General features: G+C 39.1%; 1 protein-coding gene across 1 annotated transcript in view; it reads left to right on the top strand.

Annotated features, from left to right (window-relative positions):
• FAM208A (family with sequence similarity 208, member A) overlaps positions 1-13,859 on the top strand; it is a 33,639-nt gene extending 19,780 nt beyond the window's left edge. The window contains 10 exon segments of the mRNA XM_010572596.1: positions 15-457; positions 2,946-3,090; positions 4,447-4,503; positions 8,346-9,289; positions 10,016-10,138; positions 10,737-10,896; positions 11,567-11,675; positions 11,848-12,026; positions 12,113-12,271; positions 12,917-13,859. Coding sequence (XP_010570898.1) covers positions 15-457; positions 2,946-3,090; positions 4,447-4,503; positions 8,346-9,289; positions 10,016-10,138; positions 10,737-10,896; positions 11,567-11,675; positions 11,848-12,026; positions 12,113-12,271; positions 12,917-13,479 — 2,882 coding nt within the window. The 3' untranslated portion in view covers positions 13,480-13,859.
• The last annotated feature ends 358 nt before the right edge of the window (positions 13,860-14,217 follow it).

A 14,217-nucleotide genomic window follows, 5' to 3' on the forward strand; every position in this document is an offset into this window, starting at 1 on the left:
CCCCCTACTCTAAGGGGGCAGAACCTCGGATTCGCCACACTCTGTTTTCTCAATTAATACTGGTCTTGGTGGACATGATACTGACTTGAGGCAGCAAGACGTATCCGACCCTGCTGTTACTGACACACATGGCCTCATTAAACTGCTTTTAGAATCACTAGCTAGTGCAGGACACTTGGATTCATCGTTGGCACGGTCTGTATATCAAGCTTTAGGATTAAGCACTGATGAAATTGAAGAGGATATGAGACAAAAATATGAATATGAATCCATTCCAGCACAGGACAAAGATGATCATGAGCTTCCTAATACTGCTCAGGCTGAACATGTTAACTTTAAGGACCCACAGAGCCCAGGGATACTGGAAACTGATGCAGCATGCTTACCATATCCTGTTGATGTTGATCTACGGCTTTCAGCCAATGAAGTAGGCCTTGAACACACGCTACGTATAAAAGTAAGTGAAACTGCCATGTACATAGATGCTCATAATGAGTATACTATTTTCATAAACATTATGAGACTGAATGAAAAAAAAATTCTATTTTTTTACATAGGTAAACATAGATAAGCACTAACTTGTCTGTGAAGAAGCTTTTCTGTTTGGTAGGAGTGTATATGGCAATTTTCTTAACTCTAAGATATATGTTCCTGTTTCTTTATGTCTACTCTTTCTGTAATAAAATTATAATTAAGAATACCTGAAAGATGGAAAGCAACCATGGTCAGTCTTCCTCATTAGCTTTACAGTAAGTGTCATACACAGCTGCGCCAGCAATAGGCAGCAAAACTTTGTCATTCTGTTGCCAAATGCTGTATATGACGGTGTTTCTTCATGTTTGCTGAGACCAAAGCCTTGCAGTTGTCTTCTATCTCTTGTAGAAAAAAGATACTCTATTCTGGCTCTCACCTTGCTTATGGCAGTGGGGTTTTTTTAGTGATCTGTGAAGTTGCTGCATGGAATAAGTGATAAGTTATATACTGTAACAGCTTGCATACTGCCTTCCATCTTCTTCCTCCTTTGGGGGTGATTCTTGATGTAGCTAGGGTATTGAGGTTCGCTGAACCTGAAACACAGTAAGGAGAGATTTGAGAGTTCCTCATCGTAATTATTGCCTAGCTGTTACTCTTCCCAAAAGTAGGTTATAAGGCAATAGTTGCTGTTCCATATGGACTCTGTCTCAGGAAAGTTTGCAGGGCAGGCCGTTAATGATCATGTACTACTTAGTCTTTAACCTGATAGGTGGTTTGGATATGACAACTTGTCATGACTACGAAATTCCATCTTGGGCACAGAAAGGAGCCTTTTTTTTGACCGGGCTCCTCCCTGATCTAAGTTGAGACAATCTCTTTCAAAGCTTATGCACCCAGAATTCTTCCCTCTTCTCCCCCCAGATGCAAACCAAAAATAAATATATCAATTGTAGGCTGTATAATTTCAAGACTTTTTTTTGGCCTGTTGCTTTCTTGTCATAAGCAAGAAAGTGAAAGAAGTCAAATTGCAATCTGTGTTTGATATTTAGAGTTGGTTGGAGGTATCTTAAACAAGAATGTTTATCCACAGGTGATCAATAGTTACTCTAGAGAAGCAGAATGAGAGCTGTTTCCTTTTAATGGTAGCTGTCTCTTGTCTTGATATAACAGATTGGCAAAACTAAGTTGGTTGTGTTTGGAAACTAAATATGCTTCAGAGGTTCTGGACTATTATCTTACAAACAAGCAAAAACCCCAATGGCAACAGCTTACCTCAGCTGACTGCTTCTGCGTGTGAATTAGCGACCTTTTCTAGTGACAATACGTCAGGGTTAGTAAAGTGATTCTTAATGCTTTACAACCATCAAGCATCCTTTTGCTCTCATTGTAGTTACTGCTCCAGTTTTGGGAACTGGTCTTGGTCCAGCCTCTTCAGAGTATATTCTCTCTCCTACTTAATAGTAGCAAGCATTTCACAGGGCAGGAAGACACCCCTCACTTGTGTGCACAACTGAGGATCCTGCAATCCTCGTCTTTTGGTCTTGTACTGTGGAAAAGATGGTGGGCTTGTTTCTGTCCCTCTAGCAGTGTCTGAGTGAGAAAGTGTTAAAAAATGTATTTAGTGGCAAGTCTTAAATGCTCTACGGATATTAAGGATGGTTGGGGAGTTGGCTTTATTTAGTTTTGGCAGGAGCAGAGTTGAAAAATTCTGAGCACTTAAACTTGCCTGGCTTTCTTTGTGTGCCCTCTTGGTGCAATGGTGTATACGTGTTCCATGCATACTTTTCATGACAGCATATAACTGGCAGAACACCCTCTGAGGAAGGCTCTTGTGCTTAGGGTTCAGAGTGCCCCAACTGCTTGCTCGATCACATTACTCTACAGAGTGGTTGTTCTATGATCTCTGTTATTGATAACTTCTATACAAAGCCCAGTTTCCAAGTCACGAAGCAGGAAAGCGTTTGTCCTACCTGCAATTTCTGTGCTGTTTTGCTTCAAACTGTCTGGAATGTGAGATGAAATTGGATTGTTCAAGGGCTTAATACAAGTTGCAGGCAGCTCCTCAGTAATGCCAACATCTCATGGCTTTAGTCAGCTATCAAGTAAACAGCCTGAAAAAGGCTAAGGAGCAGATGGTTTTCCCAACTTTTTTCCCCTCTGCCTCCTTTCTTCCCTGCCCCACCTAGCTTCTGTACTCTAAGGCATGTGCTCAGGACTGCTTTATTTACTTAATGATAGACCATCAGCAAAGACATCTGTCTCAGAAATTATCAAACAGGTAAATGAAATATGTAAGTACCTCATGTAAACATTTCCAAGTTTGACTTGACTTGATTGACAGAAAAATTGCCAATATGCTGGTGAACTCAGGTGCATTTTTACTGTCAGCTGGTCAGAATGTAAAAGCTTAATAGCTACCAAAAAAAAAAAAAAAAAAGTTTTGAGCTGAGAATTTTTTATTGTTTTTTTAGGAAGCAAGCACTGGCAGTGTAAGTAGTTTTGAAGACTACACTCCCTGTCCTACTACACCTATAGAACACGTTTATCGCAGGCAACATTCCAATTCAGATAACATAGGAGAAGTTGGAATGCACTGGAAACTTATTCCAATTACAGGTAAGATGGGTTTAACTCTTATGTTGCTACAAATAGTGAATGAAAACATGTTCTAAAGGTTTGTATCTTTCATATATCCCATTCTAGGGTCACGTGTTGGTACACAAGCATATGTATAGCCTATGCAGTTGTTATATTTGATTAATACAGAAATCTGCTGGATGAAAACAGATATTGGTGGAGCATATTGCTTTGGATACACACTGACATAATTTAGAAATATGAATGCTTGAGTATCTGGCAAGGTACATAACTGGTTTGAATTCAGTGTTTGAACTTGCTAGGTTCTGCTGAAAGATTGGACAGGCGAATAATTCCAACTAGTAATCCAGAAAAGTAATGAAAAATGTCTTGTTATAAAAAGTGGTCTACTTCTTACTGCATCAAGCTTTTCCACTGGAAGTGCTTCAAAGTATTTGTCTTTATCTAAGCATTTAAATCTTAAATAATCTTACAGAAGAAGCTTCTTGTTCTGCTACTTGATAAGTCAACAGTGTCAGGTCTTGGGAGAGCATAAAAGCATGGATTTAAATGATGTGGAAGCTGGGCTGTAGGAATAGTCATCAAGAGCTCTGAATTCAAGGCTGCAAATCCAGTTGTCTTATGTCTCAATCCAGATAGAATTTAACTGCATTCTCTTGAGTAAAAACTTAGTGATTTATGATTATGTTCCAGGAATGATGGAATCTGTCTCTTGGACACTTCTGATACCGGTCCAGTTGTGTAGTTCAGCAGCTCTTTTTTGTTTGTTTGGCTGAGAAGGAAGGAGGGCAGGGGAAACAGGTTTTCCTTCGCAGTATTCATAGGCCTTTCAACGAAATGACAGGGTAATTCTGGATAATGTTTTCTGCACCTTAAGGGCCAAACATCAAAAATCTGTTCTGGTATTTTGCTAAGTTAAGGAGTATGGAGACCGTAAAGTTGTTTGGATAGGACATTATTTCTTTTACTCCTGGAGGAAATGGCCACTGTGCATATAGATGAGGATATGGTTGCTGAGATAACTAGTTAAGTGGATGATTAAGCATCTAAAAACTGTAATACATGATAGACATTGGATGTGGGAATTCATGCAAGCGTTTGTCAATTGACTGACATGTTGCACAGTCATCTGTGAGACTACAAATCTTACTAGAAAAAAATTCCTCTGAAGTCTTCTAAGAGGGAGAAGTGCTGTTCTCTAGAGATGAAAGAGATTGTCTTTCAGCATCACTGGATTTCTTAAGTGCCTATGAGGTCAGTTATTCAAATTAGCTCTTGCTGCAATAAGTATTGACTAGCTCTGCAATATGATCATGTAAAAGGTGCTATATAAATACCAAGAAACTACAAATGCTAACTGCTGCTGCCCCTCAGGAGGGGCAGGAAGACTTTAAGAGGATCAACTGTAAACACATGAAGATAAAAAAACAGGTCAGAAGAGTGGGTGGGACAGGTTGCATGTGTCATTACGCCTGACCTACTGAGCAGCTTGTATTCTCACCTTGTATTGAATTTTCATCAGAAAATTAGATCAGTAATATGCTATATTCAGCAAGTGGACTCACTTTATTGAAGTACGTTAAGAAGGCTGTAGGACAGTCAAAAGAGACTTTAATGTTTTGGGTTACTGGCACTTGATTTTTACTGGGCATATCTTCCTGTATAGTATTGTCCTGGTTTCAGTGGGGATAGAGTTAATTTTCTTCTTACAGTATAGTGTGTTTTGGATTTAGTGTGAGAATAATGTTGGTAACACATAGATGTTTTAGTTGTTGCTAAGTAGTGCTCATCCTAAGTTAAGGATTTTTTGGTTTCCCATGCTCTGCCAGCAAGCACGTGCACAAGAAGCTGGGAGGGAGCATGGCCAAGACAGCTGACTCGAACTAGCCAAAGGGATATTCCATACCATAGAACGTCATGCTCAGTATATAAACTGGGGGGAGTTGGCCGGGAGGCATGGATCACAGCTTGGGCATCGGTCAGCGGGTGGTGAGCAATTGCACTGTGCATCACTTGTTTTTTTTCTTGGGTTTTATTTTTTCTTTTTTTCTTTTAAATTTTATTTTATTATATTCCTTTTCATTACATTTTTATTATTATTTTTTATTATTATTGTTATTATTATTTTAATTGTTATTATTGTTAGTATTACATTTTATTTTACTTTCGTTATTAAATCGTTCTTATGTCAACCCATGAGTTTTCCTTTTGTTTCTGATTCTCTTCCCCATACCACTGCGGGGGTGGGTGGCGGACTGAGTGAGCGGCTGCGTGGTACCTAGTTGCTGGCTGGGCTTAAACCACGACAAGTATCTTCTAGAGGGCTTTGAATTTTTATTCTGGGGAATTAAGATCATTTCAGTAATATAATTTAAAGGAAGCTTTGTTCTTTTCTGAAACTGATTGCTTTCCAAATCTGATGGCTTCTCCATGTCTCTCTTTTTTGTAGCAAGGTAGCTATAGAAAGGAATTCAGAGAACATCAGTCTTTCCTTTTCATCTCTGCACAGTTGCAGGAAGGCAAATTAGCAATCTTTTGTTTTTTTCCATTTACAAGAAGGGTCAGAGGGAGGATCTGGGGAACTACAGGCCTGTCAGCCTGACCTTGGTACTGGTGAAGATTATGGAACAGTTGGTCTTGAGAGAACTCACATGGCAAGTCCAGGACAAACAGGGGATCAGGCCCAGTCAGCATGGGTTTACGAAAGGCAGGTCCTGCTTGACCAACCTGATCTCCTTCTATGACCAGGTGACCTGCCTAGTGGATGAGGGAAAGGCTGTGGATGTTGTCTACCTGGACTTCAGCAAGGCTCTTGACACTGTCTCTCATGGCATACTCCTTGAGAAGCTGTCATCTCCTGGCTTAGACAAGTGTACTCTTCGCTGGGTGAAAAACTGGCTGGATGGACGAGCCCAGAGGGTTGTGGTGAATGGGGTGAAATCCAGTTGGCAGTGGGTCACAAGTGGTGTTCCCCAGGGCTCGGTGTTGGGCCCCGTTCCGTTTAATATCTTTATCAATGATTTGGATGAGGGGATCAAGCGCACCGTCAGCAAGTTTGCAGATGACACCAAGTTGGGAGGCAGGGTCGATCTGCTTGAGGGTAGGAAGGCTCCAGAGAGATCTGGACAGGCTGGATAGATGGGCTCAGGCCAGTCATATGAAGTTCAACAAGGTCAAGTGCCAGGTCCTGCACTTCGGTCACAGTGACGCCATGCAGCGCTGTGGGCTTGGGGAAGAGTGGCTGGAGGCTGCCTGGCAGAGAAAGACCTGGGGGTGCTGGTCGACAGCTGGCTGAATATGAGCCGGCAGTGTGCCCAGGTGGCCAGGAAGGCCAACGGCATCCTGGCCTGTATCAGAAACAGTGTGGCCAGCAGGAGCAGGGAGGCGATTATTCCCCTGTATTCGGCACTGGTGAGGCCGCACCTCGAGTACTGTGTTCAGTTTTGGGCCCCTCACTACAGGAAAGACATGGAGTTGCTGGAGTGTGTCCGGAGAAGGGCAGCCGAGTTGGTGAGAGGCCTGGAGCACAAGTCTTATGAGGAGCAGCTGAGGGAGCTGGGGTTTTTTAGTCTGGAGAAGAGGAGGCTGAGGGGAGACCTTATCGCTCTCTACAACTGCCTGAAGGGGGGTTGTAGTGAAGCGAGTGCTGGTCTCTTCTGTCAGATGGCTGGAGATGGGATGAGAGGAAATGGCGTCAAGTTGTGGCAAGGGAGACTTAGGTTAGATATTAGGAAAAATTTCTTTACTGAGAGGGTTGTCAGACATTGGAATAGGCTGCCCAGGGAAGTGGTTGAGTCACCATCCCTGGAGGTATTCAAAAAGCGAGTAGATGGGGTACTCCAGAACATGGTTTAGTGGGCATGGATGGTGGTTGGACTCGATGATCTTGAAGGTCTTTTCCAACCTAAATGATTCTATAATTCTGTGATTATTTGATATTCTTAACTACCTTGTACCTAAGTTTACTCTGTTAACGTTATAATTTTGGTCTTTTAAAATTAATACACTTGTGTATGCAAAAGGTGTAGATCAACACTGAAGGTATAGGGCAACAGAAAAAATGTTCAAATAGAATAGGATGGAACTAATTGGAATACCGTCATTTATATCTGCGTCTAGTGCTTTTAAAGAAAACTAGAAATTTGGGTTGACTCAAAGGATGTGCTTTAAAGAATGAAGAAAACATATAGTTTAATTGATAAGGAAAAAAAAATGGAACCACATTTCTGGTTTCTCTGTGAAGTGATACTGTCACCTTGAAAAAGGGATCCTGTTAGTGGCAGATGTTTTCCTTTTAGATCTGGATGGACATGATCAAATTAGGGACTGAATATAACTTTTTTTAACTGGCTACAAAAATGACTGCATTCCAAAAGAACACTAACTTTTAGAAACTGTTTATACTATTTTGGTTATTGCTTCTGTTCCAGAAATCTGGTTTTCTGCTTACAACTGTATTAGCTTTAACAGTAACACAACACTTAAAAAAACCCCACAAACCTCAAACAAAACCAACAAAGAAAACCTCCTTTGAAGTATTTATGGAACAGATATATACTGAAATACTTGTATGTATCTGAAATATCTGTGTATATGTATTATTAATTACAATAAAGCGTTAAATTAGGTTTAAAAACAAACAAAACCATAGTTTTGAATGTGGGTGGTTAAGAAACTGAGTGCTGCAGAAAGGATCTGAGGTTTGGATTATGGGAGGCTGTCAGTACTCCTTGTATTGTAACTGATTCTGTGTATCAGTAATTACTGTAAGACTTATGTCCTACCTTTTTAAGCAAAAAAACCTTCTGTTCCTCATTGCGAGATTGGACACACAGCTGGCAATTTGCAGTCTAACTCCACAAAATAGTGTGTGGCTAAAATAAGCGTTTTGAAAGTCTGAGGATTATAACCTAGTAGCAAATGAAAATATTTGAATAAATTTTCACCCTGCTTGATTTCTAATTTGATCTTTTTTTTTTGTAATTAAGGCAGTTCCTGTTATGCTTAAGCAGATGTTATCTCTGGGAAAATTACTTGTGTTCTGCTTTTTGAGCAAACTTTGACTTAATAGCTCCTAAGATGGTAGAACAATAAAATTTTCTGTGCTTCTGTACCTCAGCAGACAGTAACATCCGAGTCTTTGGATTTAAGTTGATTGGTGGGGGGAGGCACAACAGCAATGCTGTTTTAAAACTGTGTTTTGGAGGTTTTAGTCTATCAGTTGTGTATGACTATCAAACACGAGATGGTGATGATGAACTCTCCCTATATAGGTCTGAAATCACCAGAAGAAGCAGTGGTGTATTTACCGCCAAAGGATGCCTTTCCTAATGACCCCCGGGTAATAAATAGACAAAGAAGTTCAGATTATCAGTTTCCATACTCTCCATTTTCAGACACACAAAAGGGGACAGCAGAAGATGGACTTTATACAAGACAACTGGAGAAACTTGAAGATGAATGTGGGCTAGCAGATCACCCTTTTACAACTAAGCATTCCATTAGTGCAGTAATAGAGACTACACTATTAGAAGAATATAATCTCTTTGCAAGAAAGATTCAAGAAATTTTGCATCAAAAGAATATTGCTTATGTTAGTGGTATGTCCACACCAGTCTTCTCTGCCCGAGAGAGGATAATGAGACTTTCTGAATACATATGTTTACAGGCATCAGAGGTGTCTGTCCAAGAATATATAGAGACACTGAGTGAGAAGTTGAATAGTGTTATTTTGTCGTCTTCGTGCATTAGGCATACTCCGCCAATTCATGCTAGTCCTGAATCGGCAGAAGTGGTTAGTAACGCTGTGCTGAATCCTCCACCCGACACGTTACCTGTTTGCAGGGACTCTGACACGGCGTTGTTACCCGAGCCACTGTGTAATAACATGGTGGAAGATCTGGATTCTAATGAGCAGCGTTCGTCAAGCTTACCCTTAGTGAAGGAGGAAACAGATCATGTGAATGCTAAAACACAGGATATGCTGACATCTGATCAGACCTCTTCCAGTGGTGATCTGATGGAGCCACCAGAAAAGACACAGAAATCCCCAGAGAACTTAAACATTTCAACGCAACCAGCCCTTTCTGATTTTATAAGCCAGTTAAAACCTGAAGTATTTAACAGTTTGGTCAAAATTATTAAAGATGTACAGAAAAACACTGTGAAATTTTATATTCATGAAGAGGAGGAAAGCATTCTCTGCAAAGAAATCAAGGTATGTTCCAGTTCAACCTCTCTATAGTGTTAAAATAGAATAGAGTGCCTTTCAAATCAGAATGTGTAAAATTGGACTTGCAAACATGAGGTAGTCTGAAATGTGTTTCAAAAAATGTTGAATTGTGAAAATAGGCTGTCCTGTCCCATTTCTCATTTGAGCTTCTGAGGTATATCTGAGGTGTTTATATTTAGCTTTTATGTAAGTCTTTTTCTTACAGTTGTAAAGCGGAACAGGCTGTAGTTTGGTTCTTTCTAAAAATACTGCCGGGGGGTAGCCTTATGGAAAAAAGATAACAAGGGCAAAAATGTGATAGCTTATCATTTTAGAAAGAACGTATGAAAAGTCAATGTATGTGCATTTGGTTTTTCTGTTTCTCCCTTCCCCTCCAGTTAATAGTACAGGTAACTTTTGGAGATTACTGTTCTTTTGTATTTAAATGTGTAAGGTGAAGGTTGGAAGTGAAATAATAAAAACTTTTGGCTTTATTTGAAAACTGATGCAGTTTTGATAGACTGCCAGTTGGCTATTTATGTACTATTCTCTAAGAATGACTGACTTGCTGAAAGAGAGAGCCTGTGTTGCATCCTTCTGATTAATGTATCAGAAAGACAAGGAAACCAGTCCCTGAGATTTGAGTGGAAAACTTACTTGACATGGTCATCATGTGGGGATTGTTTTGGCCAAACTACCTATTCACTTTTTCTTCTTTTTCTGTGGTGTTAGGAATACCTTACAAAGTTAGGCAATACGGAGTGCCATCCAGAACAGTTCCTTAAAAGAAGAGCTGCTCTAGATAAACTGTTGATAATTATCCAAAATGAAGACATCGCCAACCTCATCCATAAGGTATTTCACAGAAGTAAATGTGTACTATAGAAAGCTATCGTTAAAACAGAGTGAGACGAGCTCATTTTGAGCAAGGCTACCTTCTAATAACGACATAGCATTTCAACAATGTCCTGTCTTTAGCTGCCATTTGAAGAAACAAAAATGCTTGTGGTAAATACCTAGTCTTGTTCCATCATCTACCTCTAACTTCTTCCACCTTCACATATGCACTAATGCATATTTATTCTTAGTAGTTGGAAAGTTGTACAGAGGCCCGAGTAGTTCTGCTTCTGGTTCTGTGATGCTCTAATGGCAAGCGAAGGCAGCTGTCAGATTACCTTAGGTATTCCTGACAGCTGTGGTATATGGACCTGTGCTGGACAGAAAGTAAAATTACTCCAAGTGCTCAACTTCCATTGCCTCGCTCCTGTAATGTTTTTGAGAGAGCACCTCCCAAAGCAAGAGAAAAAAGTAATAATTCTTTGAAAATGTGTTTTGAAGTTTGGTATTTGGTATTAGTAAATTTCTGTAGGTTTTGGGGGGTTTTTTTTGATTTTTTTTTTTTTTAATGATCTTTGGTATACATCTCTGATTGATTTATAACATTTTTAAACAGATACCTGGCTTAGTAACTTTGAAGAGGCTTTCTTGTGTCAGCTTTGCGGGTGTCGATAGTTTGGATGATGTGAAAAATCACACTTACAATGAACTGTTTGTGTCTGGTGGTTTTGTTGTGTCAGATGAATCTGTCCTTAATTCAGAGTCCATCACTACAGGTAAGTGTGACACTTTCTGAAGCTTTAAAACACAGACAAAAAAAGCCTAACATTGTAGTATACGAGAGAGATGCCACACTCGGCGCAGTGAACAATCAAGTCTTGTAATTTTCAAGTCTTCTATCTCATTTTTGTGAGTTTTTTTGCAGACCTCCAGCTTACTCAGTCTCTCTTGCCTCAGTGGCCTTTTTGGAGAACATGTTCCTGGGGAACATGTGAACTTGGAGATCCTGTCTTTCTGAGTTCGTGTTAGATTGTGTAGTTATGTGTATGGAACCTTTCATTCCTTACTACTCAATCCACAAATACGCTAGAAAAAAATATTGAAAAGCTACATTTTTTCACTTTTTCTTTATTTGAAATTGAATAGTTAACGAAGTTACCAGTTTTTTAAATAGGTATTTTAGCAAGGCAGACCAGTTATGACTGAATTCAGCTTTTACATAAGCAGATACCACTGTTTGGCATCTGACCTACAAAAAAGCAGCTCAGTTTTGGAATATTGTTCTTGGCTAATCTGCTAGGAAGACAACCTCAAGTACTAGGCTAATGTTCATAGTTGTGTAACTGTGCCTTGATGAAAACAAAGAAGTTTTATGTATTATACTGAAGCAGTATTTTCAGTTTGCATACCACAAAATTTAACTTCTATTCAATATCTCCAAAACAGATAAACTGAAACAGTTCTTAAAGTTTCTGGAGGATCTCAATACCCCAGATGGGAAATGGCAGTGGAAAGTCCACTGCAAAATACAAAAAAAACTTAAAGAGCTGGGGAGGTAAGTAGTGTTCTGCAATACCAGTTGTTAAAACGCTTCAGCTTTAATTATGCTCTCCAAACTCCAGTTGAGTACAACTTACTCTTATGTTTGTCTTCTGACTTAATTTTAAATTTAGACTGACCTTAAATCAAGTATCTTTCTAATACCGCATCATTTTTGCCTATTACAGAATGAATGCTAATGCCCTGAGTCTGCTGACGCTTCTCAATACCTACCAGAAGAAGCACTTGGTTGAGATTTTGTCTTACCATAATTGTGATTCTCAAATTCGAAATGCTCCAGAATTAGACTGTCTTATCAGGCTCCAGGCTCAAAACATACAACAGAGACATGTTATCTTCTTAACAGGTAAAACCAAAATTTATGAATACTTCTCGCCCTCTTTTGGTAATAGGTGCTAAATATTAATACAAAGTCTCCTTTTATGTGTTTAGAAAAGAATCTCAAAACACTTTCAAATTACGTTGATAATGGAATAGTGGTTGCTACTGTTGATGACTTCATGCAAAACTTTAAAAGTCTTGTTGGGTATCACAACTCGGTTACTGAAGAGAACAGCCTTCCTCCCTCTGATGCTCACAAAAGACAATCAGGTAATATTAAACACACTTATACTTTCTTTACCTAATTAGGTGTGTGGGGTGGAGGTCCCTGAGGTAGCGTTCACTCTTTTAAGTGAACACTACAAATGGGAAGGAAAACCCAACTCTCATGCTGTTCTTTTTCCATTTTAAATGATGAGGGGAAAAGCAGCTGGGATGGAGCCCCAAAGGAGATCTGAAATATGGAATTATAGGCTAACATGGTATTGAAGAGAGTAGACATATGCCAAGTGGGGTAACCGTCTGTTTTCAGGAGAAGGATAAACGTAATGATAGCTTCTAGAAACCGTAATAAAAGGACTGAGATGTCAGTAATTGTACTCCTTTAATTGTCTGATCAAATAGTCACCTATTGTATAACTTTAGATGCTGTTTTAACACTAACCCCTTTGGAGTTAGGATTTCCCAATGCTAAACATGAACACAGTGCGCAGAAGCTTTTAGCATTGGAATAACTGGACGCTCACAGAGAAGGTTAAGTGTGTGTGTTGAGCAAGTGAACAGGAGTGGCAGAAGACCAAAACTTAAGTGATAATTGGACTCGCAGACCTGAAGCATAACACTCTGAGTAGTGTATAGCTTTTCTGACGGAAGTCTGTATTTCAACAGAATAGCACTTTCTTTTTTTTAATGTAGTTCTTGTAGAAAACGATGAAAAGGATGAGGAGGACATGTCTCTGGATTCAGGGGATGAAACATCACAAATAGAAATCTGCAATGATGCTTCTAACTATGATACTCATTTGGAAGATTTGCAGGCAGAGGCCAAGGGCTCACATGGAGTAGATGCAAAAGAAAGCGGCGTATCAGTTACAGAGTTATCTCCTGAAGCACAAATTGGCTTGATGGAAAAGACTTCTAAAATTGACTTGGAAGAGATACAACCAATTACTCCAGTTTCTACAATGTGCACTGCTGAAGGAGAAAAACACAGTTCAGTTGAACAAGCTCCTTTCAATAACTTCCCAGTTTATAGCAGACAACTAAACATGTCCCATCAGTTCAGTCACTTTAATGTACTCACTCATCAGACTTTTCTGCGAACAACATACCCAATTTCTTCTGCAAGTCAAAACCAAGAAGGGGGCAATTATTTTCTATCTGCTTACAGTCAGAGCATGGATACAGAAAAGTCATCATCGCCTGGCGGTTGGGATATAAATTGTGATTCTTCCAGGCCATATTCAAAACAGAAATAAACTTGTAAGTCTCTTTTTATAAGTTGCTGTGGACTTTTCTGTTTCTAAAATGGTGGATTTAACAATTTCTATTTTATTCTGGAACAAAATGTTTCTTGTCCTTTATCTCGAATGTTTTCTTGTCTTATTTAAATCCTGATGGCCTGTACCTGTTGGAACCATCTGAAAATTGAAATAAATATATATATTTTTTAACATTTACTGTACTTGAATTATCTTGTTTGTTGGCACTTTTAAGTTTCTACATTTGTATTTGACCTGTACCTGGGCTTCAGTCTGAGGTCTGTTTTAATGTAAAACTGAATGTTTGCCTAAAATATGTGAAACAGCGAGGTTTGTTCTTAACTGTAAGAGTATCCAAATTGCTTTTCTTTACATAAATATCAAAATTTATGTATTTATTTGACATTTGACACAAATTTTGTACAAATGTTTTTACATAGCTATAAGGCAGTGTAGTTATTTTAATGACTATATACTGGATTTTGGCTAAATACCTCAATTAGAGTAACCAATGGTGCAGTTCCATTACAAAAATAAAATAAACTCTTAATGCACAAGGGACTTGCTAACACATTGCATTGTCTGTGGTTTTTATATTGTTTTCAAAGTACATGAGAAACATACCCAAACTTTATTTCATGAATAGCAATTATCGTTGCGTCTAATTTTGATACTCCGTGCTTATTACAGTACCAGGGGAGTGATCTTAACTTTTATCTTGCCATTGTAATTACC

This window comes from Haliaeetus leucocephalus, unplaced genomic scaffold (assembly GCF_000737465.1).
Source record: "Haliaeetus leucocephalus isolate CR32 unplaced genomic scaffold, Haliaeetus_leucocephalus-4.0 Scaffold2, whole genome shotgun sequence".
Lineage (NCBI taxonomy): Eukaryota > Metazoa > Chordata > Aves > Accipitriformes > Accipitridae > Haliaeetus > Haliaeetus leucocephalus.